Consider the following 20,678-nt stretch of genomic DNA (forward strand, 5'->3'; position numbering starts at 1 on the left):
GATGAATATTTAGTACTTATAATTAAGTGTGTAATGAAGATGCTCCGGATTGATTACTGGGATGGTAGGTTTGTCATAGGAGAGGTAAAGCAGACTGGACTTATACTGTCTTGATTTCAAGAGCAAGAATCTCATTAAAACATGCACAATTCTTATGGGACTTGATAAGAGTAGGTGTAAGTGTATTGCTTCCCATCTGGAGTACGCAGAACCTGGTATCACAGACTCATTGAGAGGTTTGGCTGCTCAGGGCAGAGAATGTTTCTTTAGTAAGACGGTGGTGAATCTTTACAATTCTTTAATCTTTATAGAGGGCACTGGAGACTCAGCTGTGAGTACATTCAAGACAGAAATCAGAGTTTTAGATGCAAGAGAATCAAGGGAAATTAGTATTACAGGAGATAGAAGATCAGCCCTTTTGGGGCCAAATGACTTTTTAAAATATTATGTTGACTTCAGGCTGATTGTAAAATAAACTTGCTATGCAATGCAATAGTTCTCTGAAGCTCAAGGGAATGGCGGAAGAACATGGTTGATAACCTCCCTGCTGTTTTAGATGGAATGCCCTGTTTTTTATGCAGGGAATTGGCACATAATGCAAATTGGCTGATGTTTCTAATAAGTGTGTTGTAGGAAGTTCATTTACTTTTCTTATAGTTACCATTGAGAATCTTACAGAAATCAGAATTTAGTAGTATTTCATTCTTTCCATTTGCACAAATTCCTGAAAGTAATCAAATTTTCCTCTAATTTCTTAATTTGTATTTCTAAAAGTCTTGTTGGATGTTTTAGGTAATTAAGCATGTACTGATGGTGATATAATTGGAGGTAAGAGAGGAGGAGAAACTGCAATATTGATTAGTGGGGACAGCATAGAACTGAAGCAGAATTCCAGATGAATGTCCTTTGAGACTATATGGGTTAAAATTATAATAAACTGGATAATCACTTTGATAGGATTATACTATACCCCCATCCCCTGCTTGACAAGAGTCAATAGAATTAAGTAATAAATATGTAAGGAAATCAGAGGTATATAAATAATAGGGTTGCAATAATATATGGTTTTAATTTCCCCACAAATGGCTGACTGGTATGCCATAGTGCTAAAGGGATCAAATAGGGCAGAATTTGTTTAGTATTTGGTCCTACTAGAGAAGAGGCTACACTTGGCAATCTCTGATGAAATGAGGCTCTGCAAGTGGCTAATGTGTCAGTAGTAGATCTCTTTTGGACCAGTAACCATTTGATTAGTTTCTAGATAGTTATGGAAAAAAGATAAGGACTGGTCCATAAGTTAAAGTACTAAATTGGGACAAGCATAATTTTGAAGGTATTAGATAGCAACATGCAAAAACTGATTGGGAGAGGTAGTTAGCAAGTTAATCTTTTAAAAATTTTGGTCAGGAAAGAAGTAGGCATATCTCATGTAGACAATTGGGATCAAGCTAGTCCTTTGTGTTGAATAAGGTTTGCAAGGATACACTTGAAATTAGAAGGGCAGAGATATCCTTGGCAGATGAATCATGAAATTATATCAGTTATAGATAAAGAAAGGAGTAATTAAGGATGGATTGTTGTTGTTGAGTGCCATCGAGTCATCGTTGACAACTAGTGACTCTATGGATAGTGTAGTTATCAATCAGGTTTTCGTGGCAAGATACAGAAGTAGATTGCCACACCTTTCTTCTGCACAGATACTGTTGCTGCCCATGTTGGGACCTGGCTGGTTTCGAACTCAGGACCATCCACCTAGAAGTCCAATGTTGATTCTATTACACCATTGGCCAGCCCTGGAAGAGCTGAGGTGCCCTTAAAGACTAGCAATCTGTGTGAAACCAGCAATCGGCAAGGTCTTAAATGAATACCTCATTTATTATGGCAAAAGACAGAAGCTTGTGCTTTCAGAAGAGGATAGCAATATTCTGAATCAGTTACATTATCAAGGTGTTGAATCTTGAAGGTAAATAAATTATGTACACCTGCCCAAATGTATCATGATGTGTGAAGCAGGGAAGGGGAGTATCAGTATCTGCATGCACCACAGTTGAGGTACCAGCAGACTGAACAATAGCTAGAGAACAATGAGCCAGTGAGTATAGCATCACTGGTTGGAAAGGATTCTGACAGAGAGTATTTTTTTTTGGAAAGTCAAAGCCTGATAAGGCATATTCAGCATAGTTTTGTTTGTGGGAGGTCTCTTACAAATTTAATCAAGATTTCTGTGATGATCAACAAGATTGCCAAGGCCAAGACATTTGATGTCATATACATAGACTTTTGCCCCACATGGTAGGTTAGTCCAAATCAGTTATTTATGACATCCAGGCAGTGTTCACAAATTGGATCCCAAATTGGCTTCGTGGTAGGAAGCCGAGAGTGATAGTGGAGGGTTGATTTTCAAGATTGGAGACCTGGAACCAGTGGTATGCCACGAGGATCCAAATTAGTTATTTATAATTGTGCTTAATTTGTTCCCTTCTTCACCTTACATTAAAATTCCCATAAAAATACAACTGCAGATGCTGTGGATCAAAGAATACGTACACAACGCTTGGAAGAACTCAGCAGGTCAGGCAGCATCCATGAGAAAAGAGTAGCCAACGTTTCGGGCCAAGACCCTTCATCAGAAATGGGGGGGGGGGGGAAGAGAGGGCCGAAGCCCAGTAATAAGAGATAGGGGGAGGGGGTAGGGCCTAGAGGCGCCAAGTGTAAAATCAATAAGAGGAAAGATGGAGGGGAAGGGGGATAAGCATGAAAGAACTGTAGAGATAAAGCAGAATGTTGAAAGGGGAGAGAGGCAGAGAGGGACCTGGGATAGGGAAAGGGGGAGGGGGAGGGAATTACCGGAAATTGGAGAATTCAATGTTCATACCACCAAGTTGGAGGCTACCCAGACGGTAGATGAGGAGGAGCAACACCTCATCTACTGTCTGGGTAGCCTCCAGCCTGGTGGTATGAACATTGAATTCTCCAATTTCTGGTAATTCCCTCCCCCTCCCCCAGGTCCCTCTTTGCCTCTCTCCCTTTTCAACTTTCTGCTTCTTTACCTCTACAGTTCTTTCATGCTTATCCACTCCCCCTTTATCTTCCCTCTGATTGGTTTTCCACCTGGCGCCTCTAGGCCCTATCCCCTCCCCTATCTCTATTACTGGGCTTCGGCCCTCTCTTCCCTCCCCCCCCCATTCCTGATGAAGGGTCTCTGCCCGAAACGTTGGCTACTCTTTTCTCACGGATGCTGCCTGACCTGCTGAGTTTTTCCAGCGTTGTGTACGTAAACAATTTCCATAATCTGCAGCTCTTTGTTCTCTCCATTTATAATCTCCCAGTTTCTGTTGTATCTCCATCCTTTGTTCCCCGAGAAGACTCAGTCGTCTGGAGGCACCCTATCACTTGCTCCATCCTTCCCCCCCCCCTCACCATTTTAAGAGGCTATCTACCCTCAGTTCATATGAAGAGTCTTGGTTCACAATGTCAACTTTCTATTCTCCTTCAAAAGTGGCTGAGTTCTGCAAGTAGCTTGTTTATTTTTTGGTCAGTGTTCGGTTGTGGTCCCATTTATATTGGGATTTACTTGCCTTGGAGGTGGGTGCAGTGAAATCTATTATTTGGGAAAATGATGGTGCCTTCTAACCAAGGTGCAATAAAATGGGCCTAGATTTTCTGGAGTTTATTAGGTTTATTATCTTCTAACCATATTGAGGAGAACCCCCACATTTGAAATGTCTTGATTTTGCTTAAACTATATACATAGCTATATTTAAAGAAGTTTGTTTATGAAGTCATAAAGGGATCTTTACAACAATTTTTGCTTTGGAAAGTGAATTGTACTAAAAGCATTGTATACAGTCTTTTCTGAGAGTGTGAAATAGCTTAATGATTAGTGACATAATAAATCCTTAATGTTCTTTTTACTTAAATTGTTAGAGTATTTTAATGCAAAAAAATGTAAACAATTTATTTCAAGATCTTTACTGACAGGTCCATATAATGTAAAATACAGGTTTGTGTGGCTGATAGTCATCTAATTCCAGATGCACAAAATCAAATGCTCATGTTAACAGGATTGCATACTGTTCGAAGGCACTTACTAAATTCAAGGCCAAATGAACAGATGAAATGGGATTGGTTATTAACAGCATATAATATAAAAATATCCTTTTGCTTACAATTTACAAATGTATTATTACAATCTCAACCCCTGTTAAACTGCAATTTCCTGCTCATTTCCAGTAGTTAAGAACACCCGAAAGAATATGTTTCTATTTTTTCAGGGCAAATAATTTACAAAAATTGGTACACAAAGGTTTAAGTCATGCACTGATTTCTTACATCTTCTGTTAAGAATATTTAATACCTGCAACACAGTCAATTATATACCTACCCTGCCCTGTACACAAAGGAGTAATGCACATAATAGTTTCTGGAAGTTAGCAAAGAATAAATGTCCACAGACTCCCTATTTATACTTATTGTACTATATTAATATACAATCCTACAAGCAGTGTAACAAATTCCCCCAAAATTAAGGCCTGTAATACTTTTTTTTTTGAAAAAAAAAGTTAATACTTAAGTGTGAAATAAGGCAGGTCAAAATGGTCCCAGCAGAGATATTTAGCACCGGAATCCACCCCCGGGAAAGGTCTTAGCAAGTTACAATAGATGTAAAATGTGTACCATTCTGTAAATGAGAAGACACCGAAATTGCTCTTGCCTTTTGTTAGTTTAAAAAAAAATTAGTGAACATAATTTTGTCAATGTTTCAGTCCTTTAGTGGCACTTGAAGAAAAACACTCCAGTATTAAAGTCCATCAGAACACTTTTCCCATCATGTCCACTCAGAAGGAGGATCCCTTGGTCCTTTTGGTTTTGTGTAACGATTATTGAATCCTGCAGAAGAGAAAAAAATGAATTAATTAAAGTTTTAAAACTTATTTATATACAGCAGCATTACAAAATTCAACACTCTACAATATTATAAAAATGATTATGGGAAGGGTATTCAGTCAGATATTATACAATTGAATTGTTAAAGTTATTGTTCAAGAGCTATTACTTCTGACCTATGCAGTCTAATTACAGTACAAATCAAGGACATGAAATTCAGTTGATCCAATTTTTGTTCCCAAAGGGTACCAAGTTTATTTAACTAGATATACAGCACAGGTGATTTAAAATAGTTCTGTTATACAAAAGGAACAGGCCCATCTATAGTTTGCTTCTAACAGCATTTTGTTCAGAGGAGATTAGAGATCAAATTGCTGACAACACAGAAAATACACTCTGGTTTTACACATGTTAAAAAGGTAATATTTTCTCCGGATCAGGCACCAATTCTGGAATTTTAGCCAAAGAAATTCTAGAAATAAAATTTCACTCATCTTTTATGCTGATTTTGAATCTATTAATCACTTCACCATATTCAACTTGGTATACTTTTACACAATCCACATGTGTACATTTTTAAACAATTTAACCTGACTGATTTTTGTTCAAATGGCTCAACATTCAAATTTGTATGTGCAAAATTCTCTGTAGAGGGTTATCATAAAGTATCTAGTTTTCCATTTTCAAAACTTGTACCAATGAGCCATTAGCTCAAGCAAACAGGAGAGCTCATTTAATGGTAATAAGAAAACAAATTAATTTGAAGTAGAAGTAAAAATAATTCACCACAGTTCAAAGCTAGGGAGATGCAAATTGGTAGTGGGTGGGAGGGAGTTGATGATGAAGTATGATAATAATTTATAATTTCTGTTACACTATTTTAAATACCTTTGTTTTCTCATTTCAGCAACAAAACCATTAAAATGTAAATTAAACCCATTTAGATGTTTCAATAGACTACTGAAAAATTGCAGTAAAAACTAGAGTAAGAAAATGCAAAGTAGCAAAATTGAGAAGGGAAATTACAACAGCAAAGGAAAGCAGACACATATCAAAGCACATAAATTAAAAAATAAATAAGACCTACAAATTTAACTAAGAAAATCTATAATTTGACATTTCATACAAACTTGCAATGATAGGCTACAGCAAAACAAAAATATTTTGGGCTTCGCTCCAAATTAAGGATCAAAACATTAAATCTAAAGTTCCCTATATAAAGCTACTGGAATCATTTGATCATTTCTCAAAGACAGATTTGCATTGTTACTGAGCTCAATAGTGCAAGGACACTGAATTAACATATACAAGGCCAATGGGATTTAATTATTACTTTAACTGCCTGACAGTAAGAATTAGTAAATTCATCAAGTTGTTACCCATAAATAGTTCAAATGTGCAAAGGCAATTAATATGAACTAGATTGTAGATGGAAATCAAACATTAATAATAATGTTTACTAAGAGCCTTATAAATTTAAGGAAAGAGGGCAATATTATCATTTGAAAATTCAACCATACCAATAGCAAAATGGGCGAGAATGTGAACTAGTGAAAATTCGATATGCAAATTTTCTCCTCTGCAAAATGTGAAAGCCTTGTTTTGTCCACAGGCAAACACATTTCCTTATTGCTATGTTGTGAGGGAATTAGGAATTGAGAGTATAATAATAGATTACATTTTGCCCTTCAGAAGGGAACTTACCTTGTCAAAGCCACCACCGTCCATCGAACATCAAAACAACCAGAAATATGCAAACCAGTTATTATATAGTTAAACAGCCAAATTAATGGATGTCCAAGCATTAGATAACTACTATTTCAAGCATTAGTTGTGTTGATGAGACTACATTAAAGTACTGAATGAAATTATACAGTTAGAACCACCTTTGACTATTTAAAGCCACGCTAAAGTTAACCTGTGACGCAAGCATAGTAAAGGATAATAGAAAGTTCAGTACTAAAAAATCCCCAGAACTCCTCACCTAAATTTGTATGTTGGTTTTTAATTTTCATACGCACCACCCCACAAATTTTAAAAACCAGGGTCATGTTTTAAGATTGTGGATTTTACTTTCATGTTCCTAAATCCAGGATCACTCACCTCCAGGTGTTTTTATTGCTAAGTATTGGGGCAGTGACGATGAAGGTCCTTACCTGATTTTTGGAGACAGGATACAAGGACAGTTCTCAGCATGCTCATTTTCGAAAGGAACCCGCTGTCTGATAAGAGGAGGTCACTTATGAAGTTTGATTAAAATCTAAGACAGCATTTTTGAGGTGAAAGGTGTATATAGAAGACAAGCATGCATGCATGCATGGAGGTTATGGCATTCTAGGAAATTTACTTTGAGTAAATTAGTAATGAGTTATGCTTTGGTTAAAAAGCAGGAGATCTTAAATGTACAAGATATTTACAACTACATGATCAAGACAAATGGTACAATTCCAGTATGACTGTAATTCACCATATAAATGATTACAGTTGATTATGAAGTACAGTAAGTTCGACTGGATTTTTTGATCAAGCTCCATAATAAACCTCCCAACTTCCAATGATATAAGCTATACTAGCTTCAAATACTTGAAACTGAATGAACATGCAAAATTAGAGGGGGAAGGAGGAAATAAACAATTAGTATATATAGCATACATTTATTGATTGGGATAACTTGCTTACTAGGTTTAAGAGCCTGAGCACCTTTGATGAGATATCCTAAACTTAAATACAGCAACAATTTGCAGCAGTTTTGATCATTTTTTAAAAATCTGCCCTGCAGGGCTGACAGAGAACTGGGAAGTTGTAAATGTTGCATTATCCTCAGAAAGGGACGAAACAAGCAAACACTGATCAGGTAGTTTAACTCCAGGTTTACATATTATTTGAATCAGTTGAGGATAGTCTGGAATCCATCACATGCAATCAGCATGAATTTGTAATGAGAAGGTCATATTTCAAATACTATCATTGAATTTTGAGAGGTAATAATGTAAACAAACAGTTGTGCATTTAGAGTAGTTAGTATTGATTACAGTGAAGTTTTTTTGGGAGACTGGAAAATTAAAGTAAAAGTCTAGAATTTTAAAAATCAAATCCAAAATTGGCTCAGCACCAGAAAGGGACAACTGATTATGAGAAATCTATTCTGATCAAAGGTAAACTTAAAACACCACTGTTTGTTTCTCTACAGATGCTGTCTGACCTTTTTATATTTCTAGGATTGATAATATTGCATGTTCCCAGCAATCTAAGGCTTATTTTGCTTGACTAGTACTTTTGAAAATCTGTTTTAATCAAGGCTTTATAAAATTCATTACTTGTCCCCTGCATGCTTGAAATGAAATTTACAGATGATTCAAATATTAACCATCTGGTTGGAATGTACAGGAGTATATAGCTAATAATGTTAAATTGTGGTAAATTAAATTTAAAATGAAGTGGGAGATAATACATTTGGTGAAGCAAAAAGGAAAGCAAAACAGAATAAATGGGAGGATACTGAGTTATAGAAGAATAAAAAGTGCACATCTTACAAATCCTGAAGATCTTTAAGATCCTCATGAAATATTTACCATATTGAATAATTACTTAGATGGTTGCTGAATTTAATAATGTATTTAAGTAAACTACTTAAGAACTTTTTAAAAGCTATTATTAATGCTTTTTGAGAGAGTGATTTAGAGGCATATCATATTTTTACTGAGTTAAGTATTGTATGTAATTAGTTTTGCTACAACAAGTGTATGGGACATTGGAAAAAATGTTGAATTTCCCCATGGGGATGAATAAAGTATCTATCTATCATCTATCTATCTATCTAATTGGCTACTGTGATGACTGATTTCGTGGCTGTGGACTCAACTTTCATGAACTTCTGTTCTGAATGTTTTTTTGCTTTTATAATTTGCATGATATGTTGTTTTTTGCACATTGGATGTTAGACTGTCTTTTTTAAAAATAGGTTTGAATGGCTTTCTTTGTTTGGTGGCTGCCCGTTAGGAGACGAAACTCAAGGGTGCTTAGAGTATACATACTTTGATAATAAATGTATCTTGTACTTTGAGGGGCCATGACCTGCAAGACTACACTGCTGAAAGTTGGGAAGCTGTTTTCAATCTTTGTGAAAATAATGGACCAAATGGTCTCTGTATGTATCATAAATCTCTATAATTCTAGGCTTTCCCTGACTTAATACCAGTTGTTTAAAATCCACATGCATTTTCTATATTTACAGGTCTATTGAATTCAGTTTCTACATGATATAAATGTTGCACAAATCTCATTTCTTCAACTGAATTATTAGAGTTAATGATTATCAGGAATATCATAAATATTCATAAACAATGCCCATTTATGCTTCAGTAGAAGAGTGAGAATATACAGCATGTATTATTGGCAAGAGGTCACTATCTCCTGCTATGCTGAATCTATTTTATTTTAATGTAGACAAGACTTTACCTAATAACTTCCTAAGCTTTAAGGGCACCAAAATTATGGGATATTAACTGAATATATGAATTTGTCCCACTGCTGAATAGGAAACTTTATAAAGATGTTTGAAGCCAAGCAAAGAAAGCAGCAAAGCAAGCAAATAAAAATGCACTGGACATCAGACAGACCCATTAACTTTCACTGGTATCTTAATGAGAATTCTTCTACCATAACCACTTTTGCCCATGTAATTAAGGCTCAGTTTAACAAAAAAAAATACAAATCCACAGAATTACCACAAGGTATTGCCTTGCTTTTAAGCTTGATTTGCAAATAAAGATTTATTGTTGTCTAATAACTAGGGAGGCATTCCTTTAAAAAAGGATTGCCAAGAATCTTTAGCAAGAATTAAGACAATCGGACAGCAGGTGTCAGTAATGAGAGTTTTCATGTACAAAGCAGGATCATTTACATGCTTCCGATCAAGACAACTTCTGAGTTTTTGGAAGAAAACCTGTTTTTACCACCTTGCCCTTTTCAGTCTTCCTGTCTTCTTCAGACCAGACGAAAGGAAGGCGTAAGAGAGCAGGCTGTACACTCTCAGAAAGAAAACCTCAAATTACCAAATGGAAGTACTTCAGCACTACTAAAAAAAAAATCCCATAAACTCAGCAGTTAAGAGCAATTTTCAATCCACTTGCCCTGTAAACTTCTCTAACTTCAGCTCTAGAGCAACAAATTAGCTACAAATACAGTTTTAGACATCTAATTCAATAAAAATCCAAAATAATCACTCTCTCCAATACCTATTACAAATTATCAGCTAATATTCTTTGGTAAGAGTGTAATTATCAAGGCCACATACACTACATTGTTTATAAGGATTCATGTACCTTGCTTGAGGCTAAATGAGACAACTACCCAAAAGCAGTTTACATTCTTTCAATTACCCAGTATCATGCATTTTCAGACTGCAGGCATTATGTTTCATGTGAAGGTGCTTAGTAAATATGTCTGCAGGGTAGGTAAGGAGGTGTGAGGAGAATGTTTTTTTAAAGACGTTAGTATTGGTAATGAAGCATTCAATTGTCCTGTTTATAAATAAAGTAGCAAATATTCCAGCCAGATGGCATAAATGCAGTAAAAGCATTATACTAATTAATTCATAGCAGGATACTATTTCTTCTACATCAATATAAGACTAAGACATAGGAGGAGCAGAATTAGGCCATTCAGCCCATTGCATCTGCTCCACCATTTCATCATGGCTGATTTACTATCCGTCTCATTCCTATTCTCGTCTTCTCCCCATAACTTCCGAGTACATTTAAGCAGAGATTGATAGGTTCATGATTAGGCAGGGCATCAATGTCATAGCAATCCATGGCAATAAATTCCTCCCAATCTCTGTTCTAAATGGACCCACCTCTGAGAGTGAGCCCTCTCGTCCTAAACCTAACCACTATAGGAAAAATTCTTTCCATATCCACTCTATCTAGGTCTTTCAATATTTCATCGCTTTCCCTGAGATCCCCCTCTCAGTCTTCTGAACTCCAGCAAGTACAGGACTAGAGCCATCAAATGCTCCTCATATATTAACCCTTTCATTCACAGTATCATTCTCGCAAACTTCCTCTGGACCCTCTCCAAATCCAGCACATCTTTTCTTAGATAAGCAGCCCAAAACTGCTCACAATACTCAAAGTACAGTCTCATTACAATCCTCTTGAAATGAATGCTAACATTACATTTGCCTTCCTTACCAACGACTCAACCTGCAGGTTAACCTTTAGGGAATCTTGCATGAGTACTTCCAAGACCCTATTTACCTCCAAGTTTTGAATTTTCTCCCCATTTAGAAAGTAGTCTATGTCTTTACTCCTACCAAGTGCATCACCATACACTTCCAACACGATATTCCATCTGATACTTCTTTGCCCATTTTCCCAAACACCAAGTCCTTTTGCAGACTGATTCCATGCTTCCTCAACTCTACCTATCACTCCACTCACCTTCGTAACACCTATTTTATCATGTGCCTCCAATGGACTCCAACATCAAACTAGCCTGCTATTTCCTGTTTTGCCTCTCTCCCTTCTTAAAGGATGGAGTGACATTTGCAGTTTTCCAGTCCTCCAGAACCATTCCAGTATCCAATGATTCTTGAAAGATGCACAATCTCTTCAGCTACCTCTTTCGGAACCTTGGGGTGTATTCCATCTGGCCCAGGTGACTGTTCATTTTTCAGACCTTTCAGCTTCCCAAGCACCTTCTCCTTAGTAATAGCTTTCCACTTTTGCATCCTGACACACTTCAATTTCTGGCATACTGCTAAGTATCTTCCACAGTGAAGACTGACACCGAATACTTAGTAAGTTCGTCTGCCAGTTCTTTGTCCCCTATTACCACCTCTCCAGCATCGCCTCCATTTTACTCTTGAAAGATCTGAGAAAAGGTTTTTGTATCCTCCTTTATATTATTGGCTAGTTTACCTTAATATTCCATCTTTTCTTTCCTTATGCCTTTTTAGTTGCTTTCTGTTGGTTTTTAAATTCTCTAATTTCCTACCAATATTTTGCTATATTATATGCCCTCACTTTTGATTTTTTGTTGTCTTTGACTTCCCTTGTCAGCCATGGTTGCCTCATTCTCCTTTAGAATACTTCTTCATCTTTGGGATGTATTTGTCCTGCACTTTTCGAAATGCCCCCAGAAACTCCAGTCATTGCTGTTCTACTGTCATCCTTTCCAATCAACTTTTGTCAGCTCCTCTCTTATGCCTCTGTAATTCCTTTCACTTCTCTGTAATATTGATACATCTTACTTCTTCCTCTCAAACTGCAGGGTGAATATCATATTATGATCACTGCCTCCCAAGGGTTCCTTTACCTTAGGTTCCCTAATCAAGTCTAAATCATCTCGTTGGCATTTTACAAATTCCCTCTTGGGATCCAGCACTAACCTGATTTTCCCAATCTACCTGCAAATTGAAATCCCCATGACAATTGTAACATTGCCCTTATGACATGCCTTTTCTATTTCCTATAGTAATTTATATCCCACTTCCTGGCTACTGTTCATTGCCCCATACACAACTCCCATCAGGGTATTTTTACCCTTATAGTTTCTTATGCAATATGATCTTTATCTCAATATAGAAACAGATCATTTTGCAATCAGAAACCATTGTGAATTTTGTGTGAATGTAACAGAACAAAATTAAATATGTGCAATTGGATTGACAGTGCAAGCTTGCAGAAATTTTGTGGTCAGAGATCTCATCAGTCTGGCACTTTAAGAAAATGAAAATCCTTTGATCCAACCAATTCTCATTTAAAATATCATATATAGATTAGATTGTATCCTCTACTGCAGAGGTTGTGGTTTGATGCCAAAGAATTTGCAGCCAGCTAGATACATTAAAAACACAACACTGGGTTATGAAAGGGTTCCATTTTTATAAACTTGCTTCAGTTAATTTTGTCCATGAGACGGAAAATACAATCATTCAATATAATAACCATAACTCTACAGTACTAATAGTGTTGGTAAGAACCAATTAACATGAACATTTATTTATTGTCTTCCCTTGCCAAGTTACAATGGTACAGAATCAGCAAGTTCTACACTCAATGCTGGTTTTAATGGGCTTGAAGTATCAGTGCATGTTATATTGTTTAATAGATTATCACTACACAAGTATCAATAGAAGTGTTTGTCAATTTCCAAGCCAACTTTCTCATGTGGCCTTCCACTGTGAAACTGGCAGCCTGTGTCCTTAAAAGACAAACATATCTGTTATTGTAGGGAAGTTGCACACAAATAGGATCCCTTCCCAACTCCCCAAGACTAGTTCTCATTTTAATTTAATAATACACTTATTGGAATGTATTGCATGTATGGGGCTGGCAACTGTTAACCAGGGAGAGCCTGTACAACATTTCCTAATCCACTCATTTCAAATTTCATTAACAGATGAACGTTGGAAATTGAAACAAATATCGAATTACACAAAATATTTCAATAGAAGTTTAACTACGTTATTTATTTTTTTATCTTTATCTCCTGTACATTTGATTTTAGAACCCTTTTAAAAGTTAATTACAAACTTAATACAAATATTTTCTTTAACTAGGATTCTTAGTTGATTACTTTGTTTACAATTTCTTACTGAAATATATTACAGATTATGATGCTCTAGTACTATTTATGGCTTTCTCAAAAGGCAGGACCCCAATCTTCAGAGTAGACAAAATAAAGACAATTTTCTCCACTTTGCTTGGAGAAACACAGTTGCAACCAAATTACACCAAATGAACTTGCTGCATTGCTTTAATGTATTTACCTGACTGCAAATCAAAAGGTTGGCATGTCATATTGGAAAAGCACTCCTTTGAAATTACTTTAAAATTAATTCTATTTAATTTTATTATAGATAAGGTAAAAAACTTGAGAGAAAAACATTTTTATCATCTTTACCAATGAAGTAATTGGCAATTAAAATGATCATTGAGCCAAAATGAACAGATCTTGTAGGTTCATATCATCACATATACCCACCTAAATCAGAACAACGATTTCTTCTTTTTGCATTTGTTTCTGGGCTATGTCCTACCTCACCCTTGGTAACAGCAGTAGCTAATCCGGGCAGACCCGAAGGCCTCCCACATTCGCCTGTTTCAGGAGTATCTGAAACCAAGATGAATATCTAATTAATTCTAAGTCCACAAAACAAATCTAAACCTAGATTTTTCAAACAAACCAGCATACAAGTCAACTGCATACCAGCCAATGTCATTAACAGTGGCAGAGACACAACCAATAAGCATAACATACGAATAGAAAACAGGCACAAATGTTACTGGACGATCTACAAAACACAGATGTCAAATTAAAAAGTAAAAATAAAGAAAATATAGTAACACTGACTCCCTTGCATTGCTTGAAACCTCTGATAATATGCTGTATTGATCAGGCTGTGTACAAGTTTTTAAAGAAAATTAGTAGCACCCCATAGACTATTTGAAAATGACTTGCCTTTAAGATCAACTCTTCTATTCCATTTCCCTATAATCAACATTTTCTTCACCACTTCTTAAAAGTTCAATCTCTTAGGAGCTTTGTTCCTTTTTGGCTTAACTTCCTCCCTTGCTGTACCACCAAGATGTTTACATGATCTAATTAGCACTTATTTCTCAGGTGGCAGAAAAGGGGAAAAAATCATTCTACAGACACTAATTTGCTATAAATCAGCTATAAATAATACTCACTTAGTTGAACTATGGGCAAGGAGGGAAAGGCAATGCATCAATAAAGGAAAGTAAAATGCCTATCAGAAGAGACAATGAACATAATACAAGACAAATTACTATTAAAAAAAAGCCATTGAAACCAGTTCTGCCATGCCTATTATGGCTGACCACCTACTCCAGAGCCATTTTCCAACATTTTTTCCGTATTATTGATTCACTCAATGTCCAGAAATCTATCTGTTCTGAACAAACCCAATACTGAGCATCCATGCTCCTCTGGGGTAGAGTATTCCTCATCTTGTTTAGACAACCTACTCCTTAATCTCAATCTGTGGGCCTTGGTTATAAACTCATTTAAGAGAAATATCCTTCCTGCATCCAGAGTGTCAAGTCCTATAATAATTTTGTAAGCATCAAGAGCTCTCTGCTCATTCTTTGATACGCTGGAGAATATAATGGCCAATCTATTCATCCTCTTCAAATGGGAAACTTTTCATCACCGAAGCCAGTGTACTGAATATTCACAACACCAAAAATTCTTTCTTAGGCAAAAACAAAATTTATACACAATACACAAGGTGCTGTCTCATCTCGGCTCTACACAACTGCAATAATACTGTTACTTATGTTTATATCCACTTGTACTAAACAGTAACATTTTCCTTCTTAATTGCTTGCTTCACTTGCATACAAAGAGACACAAGTCTTTGAATATTAAAACTACATACTCACCATTTAACAAATATTCTGTTTTTGTTTTGTGCAATATTCCCATATTATTCTAGTCACCATGCACTCGTCCACTTGCTTAGCTTGTGCACACAGTTGATTTAGAACCATGTAAGCACTTGCGATTCCCACCTGGTTAGTATTAACGGATGTCAGTTGCTCCCTTCAGCCAAATTATTCATTCCTACTCCGTCTTCTATCCCATAATTGTCAATCAATGAGTGCATGTTGGTTTAATTTTTAGGAGCTGATAAAGATAAGCCAATAAATGTATATATGAACTTCAGTAGTGTTCCACAAGCTCCCTCATGATAGGCTAATAGAGAAGATTAAGACACGCAGGATCCATGTGAGAAACAAGATTCAAAATTATCTATGCTAGAGAAGAGAGGATTGAGGTAGAGGGTATAGTCTGACTCGAGATTTATTAAGTGTTTTTTTTTGCAGGATTCAGTGCTGGGACCTCTTGTTTATGATATTTTGAATGAATATGCAAGTGGGTCAATTAGTAAATTAACAGGCAATACAAACATTGGCAGTGTTATGGATAGTCAGAAGGGTCTCAAAGGATACAGCAGGATATAGATCAGTTGGAAATACAGATGGAGCAATTGCAGATGGGGTATAATCTAGACAAGTGTGAGTAGTTGCACTTTGTTAATTGCAAGAGGAAAGTAAATAGTAATTTCTAGGAGCACTGATGTACAAAGGGATCTTAGGGTGCAAGTCCATATCTCCCGAAAGCAGCGACGCAAGTGGAGAATATAATAAAGACAACATTTGGTATGCTTGCCTTCATCAGTCAGGGTATTAAGTATAAAAGTTGTAAAATTCATGTTTCAAGTGTAGAAAACTTTGGTTAGGCCACATGTGAAGTGTTGTTTGCAGTTCTGGTTGCAATATTACATTAAGGCTGTAGAAGCTTTGGACAGGATGCAGAAGGGATTCACTCATGTGTTGCTTGTGTTAGTTCTGATGCTGATGTAACCTACAGTCATTGGTTGTTCTGGGTCTTTCAACATCAGACACCTTTGCCAGATGACCAAGTCAAGTTGATCATGCCCCAGCTTGTGTCCCAGCAGCATGGTTCACAGGTCATACCTCTTGATCCATAGCCATCTGGAGGCACACTCAGCAGCCTCCAGATGGAGGCTCTTTCTTTTGCCAAGGAGACAGTAGGTTCTGCACAGCGGGCAGCCAGCAAAACCTCTACAGGCTTGCAAAGTGCCCTCTGCCCCCATCTCTGGCACTGCTCTACCAGCTCCTGGTATTTGGCCTTCTTGTGTTTGAACTCCTCCTCAAAGCAGTCTTCAAGGCACTATCAGTTCTACCATGATCACCTGCTTTGAGGTTTCTTACAGAATGACCATGTGATCATGGTCATTGGCAGTGATTGGCTCAATGATGATGATGATGATGATGATGATGATGATGTGATGAAATCACGGAACTTTTAGTTGCTTACCAAGATAGACTTTCAGTTGCCAGTCAGATGCCTGGGTCAGCAAGCCTGCTGGTGGTCTGGGCTGACACTGTACTTGGTCTCCAGCTTTAACAAAGTTATAGCTTTCTGGCTTGGTGGAGGTGTCTACTGTTGTTAATGACCAAGGAGATATTTTCAGCCACTGCCTTCAGCACTGGGCCAGTGACCTTGTCCCAGGGCTTTTGGGCAGCTGCTGAAGATATGCTCCAGGGGTGCCTCTGCCAGGGCAGAGGGGACATGATAGTGCCTTGCTTTTGCCCCAAGCAAAAAAGTTCAATGGACTAGGCAGGACTTTGTATAGGCTAGATTATGAACTTGAGGAGCTGAGGTTCAAACTGCCAGATGCTGGATCAGATCTTCCACTTCAATGGACCCTCCCACCTAATTCAAGCTCCCTGCTGCCCCATTCCTACCATTCTGGTGGGACACACTACAACAGCTGCTCGCACCTCTTCCTGGACCAGTTTGTGTCTGTGCCTGTCCTGCGTCCTGTTGATGTGGATTGAAGCAAAGCTGCCCAGCACCACCTGCCTAGATGCCACTGTCCCTACCAGATTCCTGTGGCTCAGACAAGGCTCAGCTAACTCCACTGTATCCTGGGCCTTCCACTTTCTACCTGTCCGGACCCTCAATGCCTGCTGTCAAGACTTAGGGTTGTTAGAATCTCTATACAACAGCAATCCTATTGTACAAGAAACCATAAACTCCTCATTCAGGCTACCAACTGGAAGCTGCAGTTTATTCCTCTTCCCATACAGAGCAATTTTTCTCCGAGTACATTGGGGGGGGGGGGGAGAGAAAGAGAGAGAGGCTCAACCATTCCTGAAGGTAGCTATTGCTCTTTCTTTCAAGAGCCTCGATTATTGACATTTGTACAACATATACCAGCACTGGCTGGAGGATGCCATGCTGGTCGATTCAGGCCATGAATTTGCCAGGTGGACCTGACCTGTCCACACATTTGAGCCAGACCTCTAACTCCTTAGTTCTTTTCTGGTTGGCAGCCACACCACAGACTGCAGTCAAAATCCTACCCCAGGCTCTTGACTGGTTTCTTAGATGGATGGGATAGCAAGGAACTTGTCCACAAGTCTGCCTTTCTTTAACACCAGAGACCTGGATTTCTCTGGATTAAAGATCACTCTTGTCCATGTGATGATCCTCTCTAGCCCCTGGAGGATCCATCTAGTGCCTAGGGCTGATGTCATTGTCACCAGGAGGTCATACATGAAGGCACCGATTGGGGGATGCTGCACAACTGTCTTAGTACACTTCACTTCGGTTGCCTTAACCACCGCGTTCACGTTTTTATAAGTATTAGTTCTACGGCAAAGTTGGAAAAAAAATTTCAATTATTTTCTCTGGAGTATTGGAAACCAAGGGGAAGCTAGCTAGAAGTTTCTAAAAAAAATATTAAGAGGCATCAACAGAGTAGGCAGTTTTTTTCCCCAATGTCAAATATTGGACAACATAATTTTAAGACAAAAACATGGAAAGCTTAAAGGAGATATGCAGGGCAAATTATTTAAGATGTTAATAACACTGTGGGTAGTGCCTAGATCATGCTGCCAAAGGTGGTGGTGCAAGCAGATACAGCAACATTTAAGAGGCATTTAGACAGACGCACGAATAGGCAGAGAATGGAGGGAGAATTCCAAACTAGAATTTTGGAAGAGGATACAACACACACAAAATGCTGGGGGAATGCAGCAGGCCAGGCAGCATCAATAGGAAGAAGTACAGTCGATGTTTTGGGCCGAGACCCTTTGTCAGGACTAACTGAAAGAAAAGATAGTAAGAGATTTGAAAGTAGGAGGGGGAGGAGGAAATCCGAAATGATAGGAGAGGGGTAAGAGAGGAAGGGGAGGGGTAAAGCTAAGAGCTGAAAAGTTGATCGGCAAAAGGGATACACAGCTGGAGAAGGGAAAGGATCATGGGATGGGAGGCCTAGGGAGAAAGAAAGGGGGAGGGGAGCACCAGAGGGAGATGGAGAACAGGCAAGGAGTGATTGTGAGAGGGGCAAAGAGAAAAAAAGGGAGAGAGAGAAGGGGGGGGAGTGAAATAAATAAATAAGAGATGGGGCAAGAAGGGGAGGAGGAGCATTAACTGAAGTTAGAGAAATCAATGTTCATGCCATCAGGTTGGAGGAGGCCATGGATAGACATATCAGAATGGGAATGGGACATGGAATTAAAATGCGTGGCCACTGGGAGATCCTACTTTCTCTGGCAGACAGAGCGTAGGTGTTCAGCGAAATGGTCTCCCAGTCTGCGTCGGGTCTCACTTATATATAAAAGGCCGCACTGGGAGCACCGGATGCAGTATATCATACCAGCCAACTCACAGGTGAAGTGTCGCCTCACCTGGAAGGACTGTCGGGGCCCTGAATGGTGGTGAGGGAGGAAGTGTAAGGGGCAGGTGTAGCACTTGTTTTGCTTACAAGGATAAGTGCCAGGATGGAGATCGGAGGGAAGGGATGGGGGGGGAATGAATGGACAAGGGAGTTGCATAGGAAGCAATCTCTGCAGAAACCAGAAAGAGAGGGGGGAGGGAAAGATATGTTTGGTAGTGGGATCCCGTTGGAGGTGGCGGAAGTTACGGAGAATTATATGTTAGACCCGGAGACTGGTGGAGTGGTAGGTGAGGACAAGGGGAACCCTATCCTGAGTGGGGTGGCGGGCGGATGGAGTGAGAGCAGATGTGCATGAAATGGGAGAGATGTGTAAGAGTCAGTAGGCTTATAGTAGATATCAATAGATAAGCCGTCTCCAGAGATGGAGACAGAAAGATCAAGAAAGGGGAGGGAGGTGTCGGAAATGGACCAGGTAAATTTGAGGGCAGGGTGAAAGTTGGAGGCAAAGTTAATGAAGTCAACGAGCTCAGCATGTGTGCAGGAGGACGCGCCAAAGCAGTCGTTGACGTAGCGAAGGAAAAGCGCAGGACAGATACCCGTATAGGCTTTAAATGCCACTCCACTAGTACAGCTTTATCAGTTTTATCAATTAATCACAGGCATCTCTCCTCTCTTTCCTTTGGATTAATTTGCATGGTGTAAGAGCTTGAAAACCACAACAGATTCAGGTACTGACAAAGCATGTGGTGTCCTCGACAAACTTGAGGCTGAGTTGTCAGAGGAACTAGAGTGCTTGGATACCCAGAAAAGCAAACTAACTTCAGCGAAGTGCTCCCAATGTTCACTCAGGTCAGCTAATATTACCAAAGAGTTTTAAAGGGACAGGAGCTACAGTTTGCTCCTCATTCTATGTACGTTATCTGCATTTGCTATCTTTAAATAGAAATAGATACTTTATTGATCCCAAACGAAATTGGTGTCAGAGTAGCATTACAAGTGCACAGATACACAATGTACAAGTATTAGAAGAGAAGAAAGAATAAAAAAATAAGTTACTTCAAACAGTCTAACCAGAGGGGGGGGGGGGGGTCATCATTTCCCCGGCAATAGGTTGACTCATTATAGAGCCTAATGGCCAGGGGCAAGAATGACCTCAATAGCGCTCTTTGGAGCAGCACAGTTGTCTTCGTACTTTATTCTAATTTCTTAACATCTGGACTATTTTACTTAGGTGAGATACAAGATTGCTATTTAATAGTGTTCAAATTTCAAGCCAAATGGGACACCTTTGAAGACTGAGCATAATTCTGGGCATATATAAGCATTGACCTTTTAAATTGGCAGGGCACCTTGAAATTCATTTAGTAGAGATCTGAAAACAGAGGCAACATGCAAAAGCAATAAGGTTAAATTAAGTTTATAAAGTGTTTGGGCATATATCTATGATATTCTATTTTGGAGTGAAGGTCCCCAAAAGGATGTACAAGAGATTTCCGAGAATAGTTCTAGTCCACAAATATGAGACTGTAGATGCTGGAGTTGT

The 20,678-nt window shown here is 38.3% G+C and overlaps 1 protein-coding gene across 5 annotated transcripts in view; it reads right to left on the bottom strand.

The window, feature by feature from the left end:
• Nucleotides 1-3,931: 3,931 nt before the first annotated feature.
• Nucleotides 3,932-20,678, bottom strand: part of LOC140738785 (tyrosine-protein phosphatase non-receptor type 12-like) — a 112,641-nt gene continuing 95,894 nt past the window's right edge. For 2 of the 5 annotated variants that reach the window (XM_073066615.1, XM_073066614.1), the window contains exons 17-19: nt 13,879-14,007; nt 7,044-7,109; nt 3,932-4,890 (exon numbers count right to left, since the gene is read on the bottom strand). In XM_073066615.1, coding sequence (XP_072922716.1) covers nt 4,829-4,890; nt 7,044-7,109; nt 13,879-14,007 — 257 coding nt within the window. In that variant the 3' untranslated portion in view covers nt 3,932-4,828. The remainder of the gene's footprint in view (nt 4,891-7,043; nt 7,110-13,878; nt 14,008-20,678) is intronic. The other 3 variants (XM_073066618.1, XM_073066617.1, XM_073066616.1) reach the window with 2 other exon arrangements.

The sequence above is a fragment of the Hemitrygon akajei genome, chromosome 14 (assembly GCF_048418815.1).
Source record: "Hemitrygon akajei chromosome 14, sHemAka1.3, whole genome shotgun sequence".
Classification (NCBI taxonomy): domain Eukaryota; kingdom Metazoa; phylum Chordata; class Chondrichthyes; order Myliobatiformes; family Dasyatidae; genus Hemitrygon; species Hemitrygon akajei.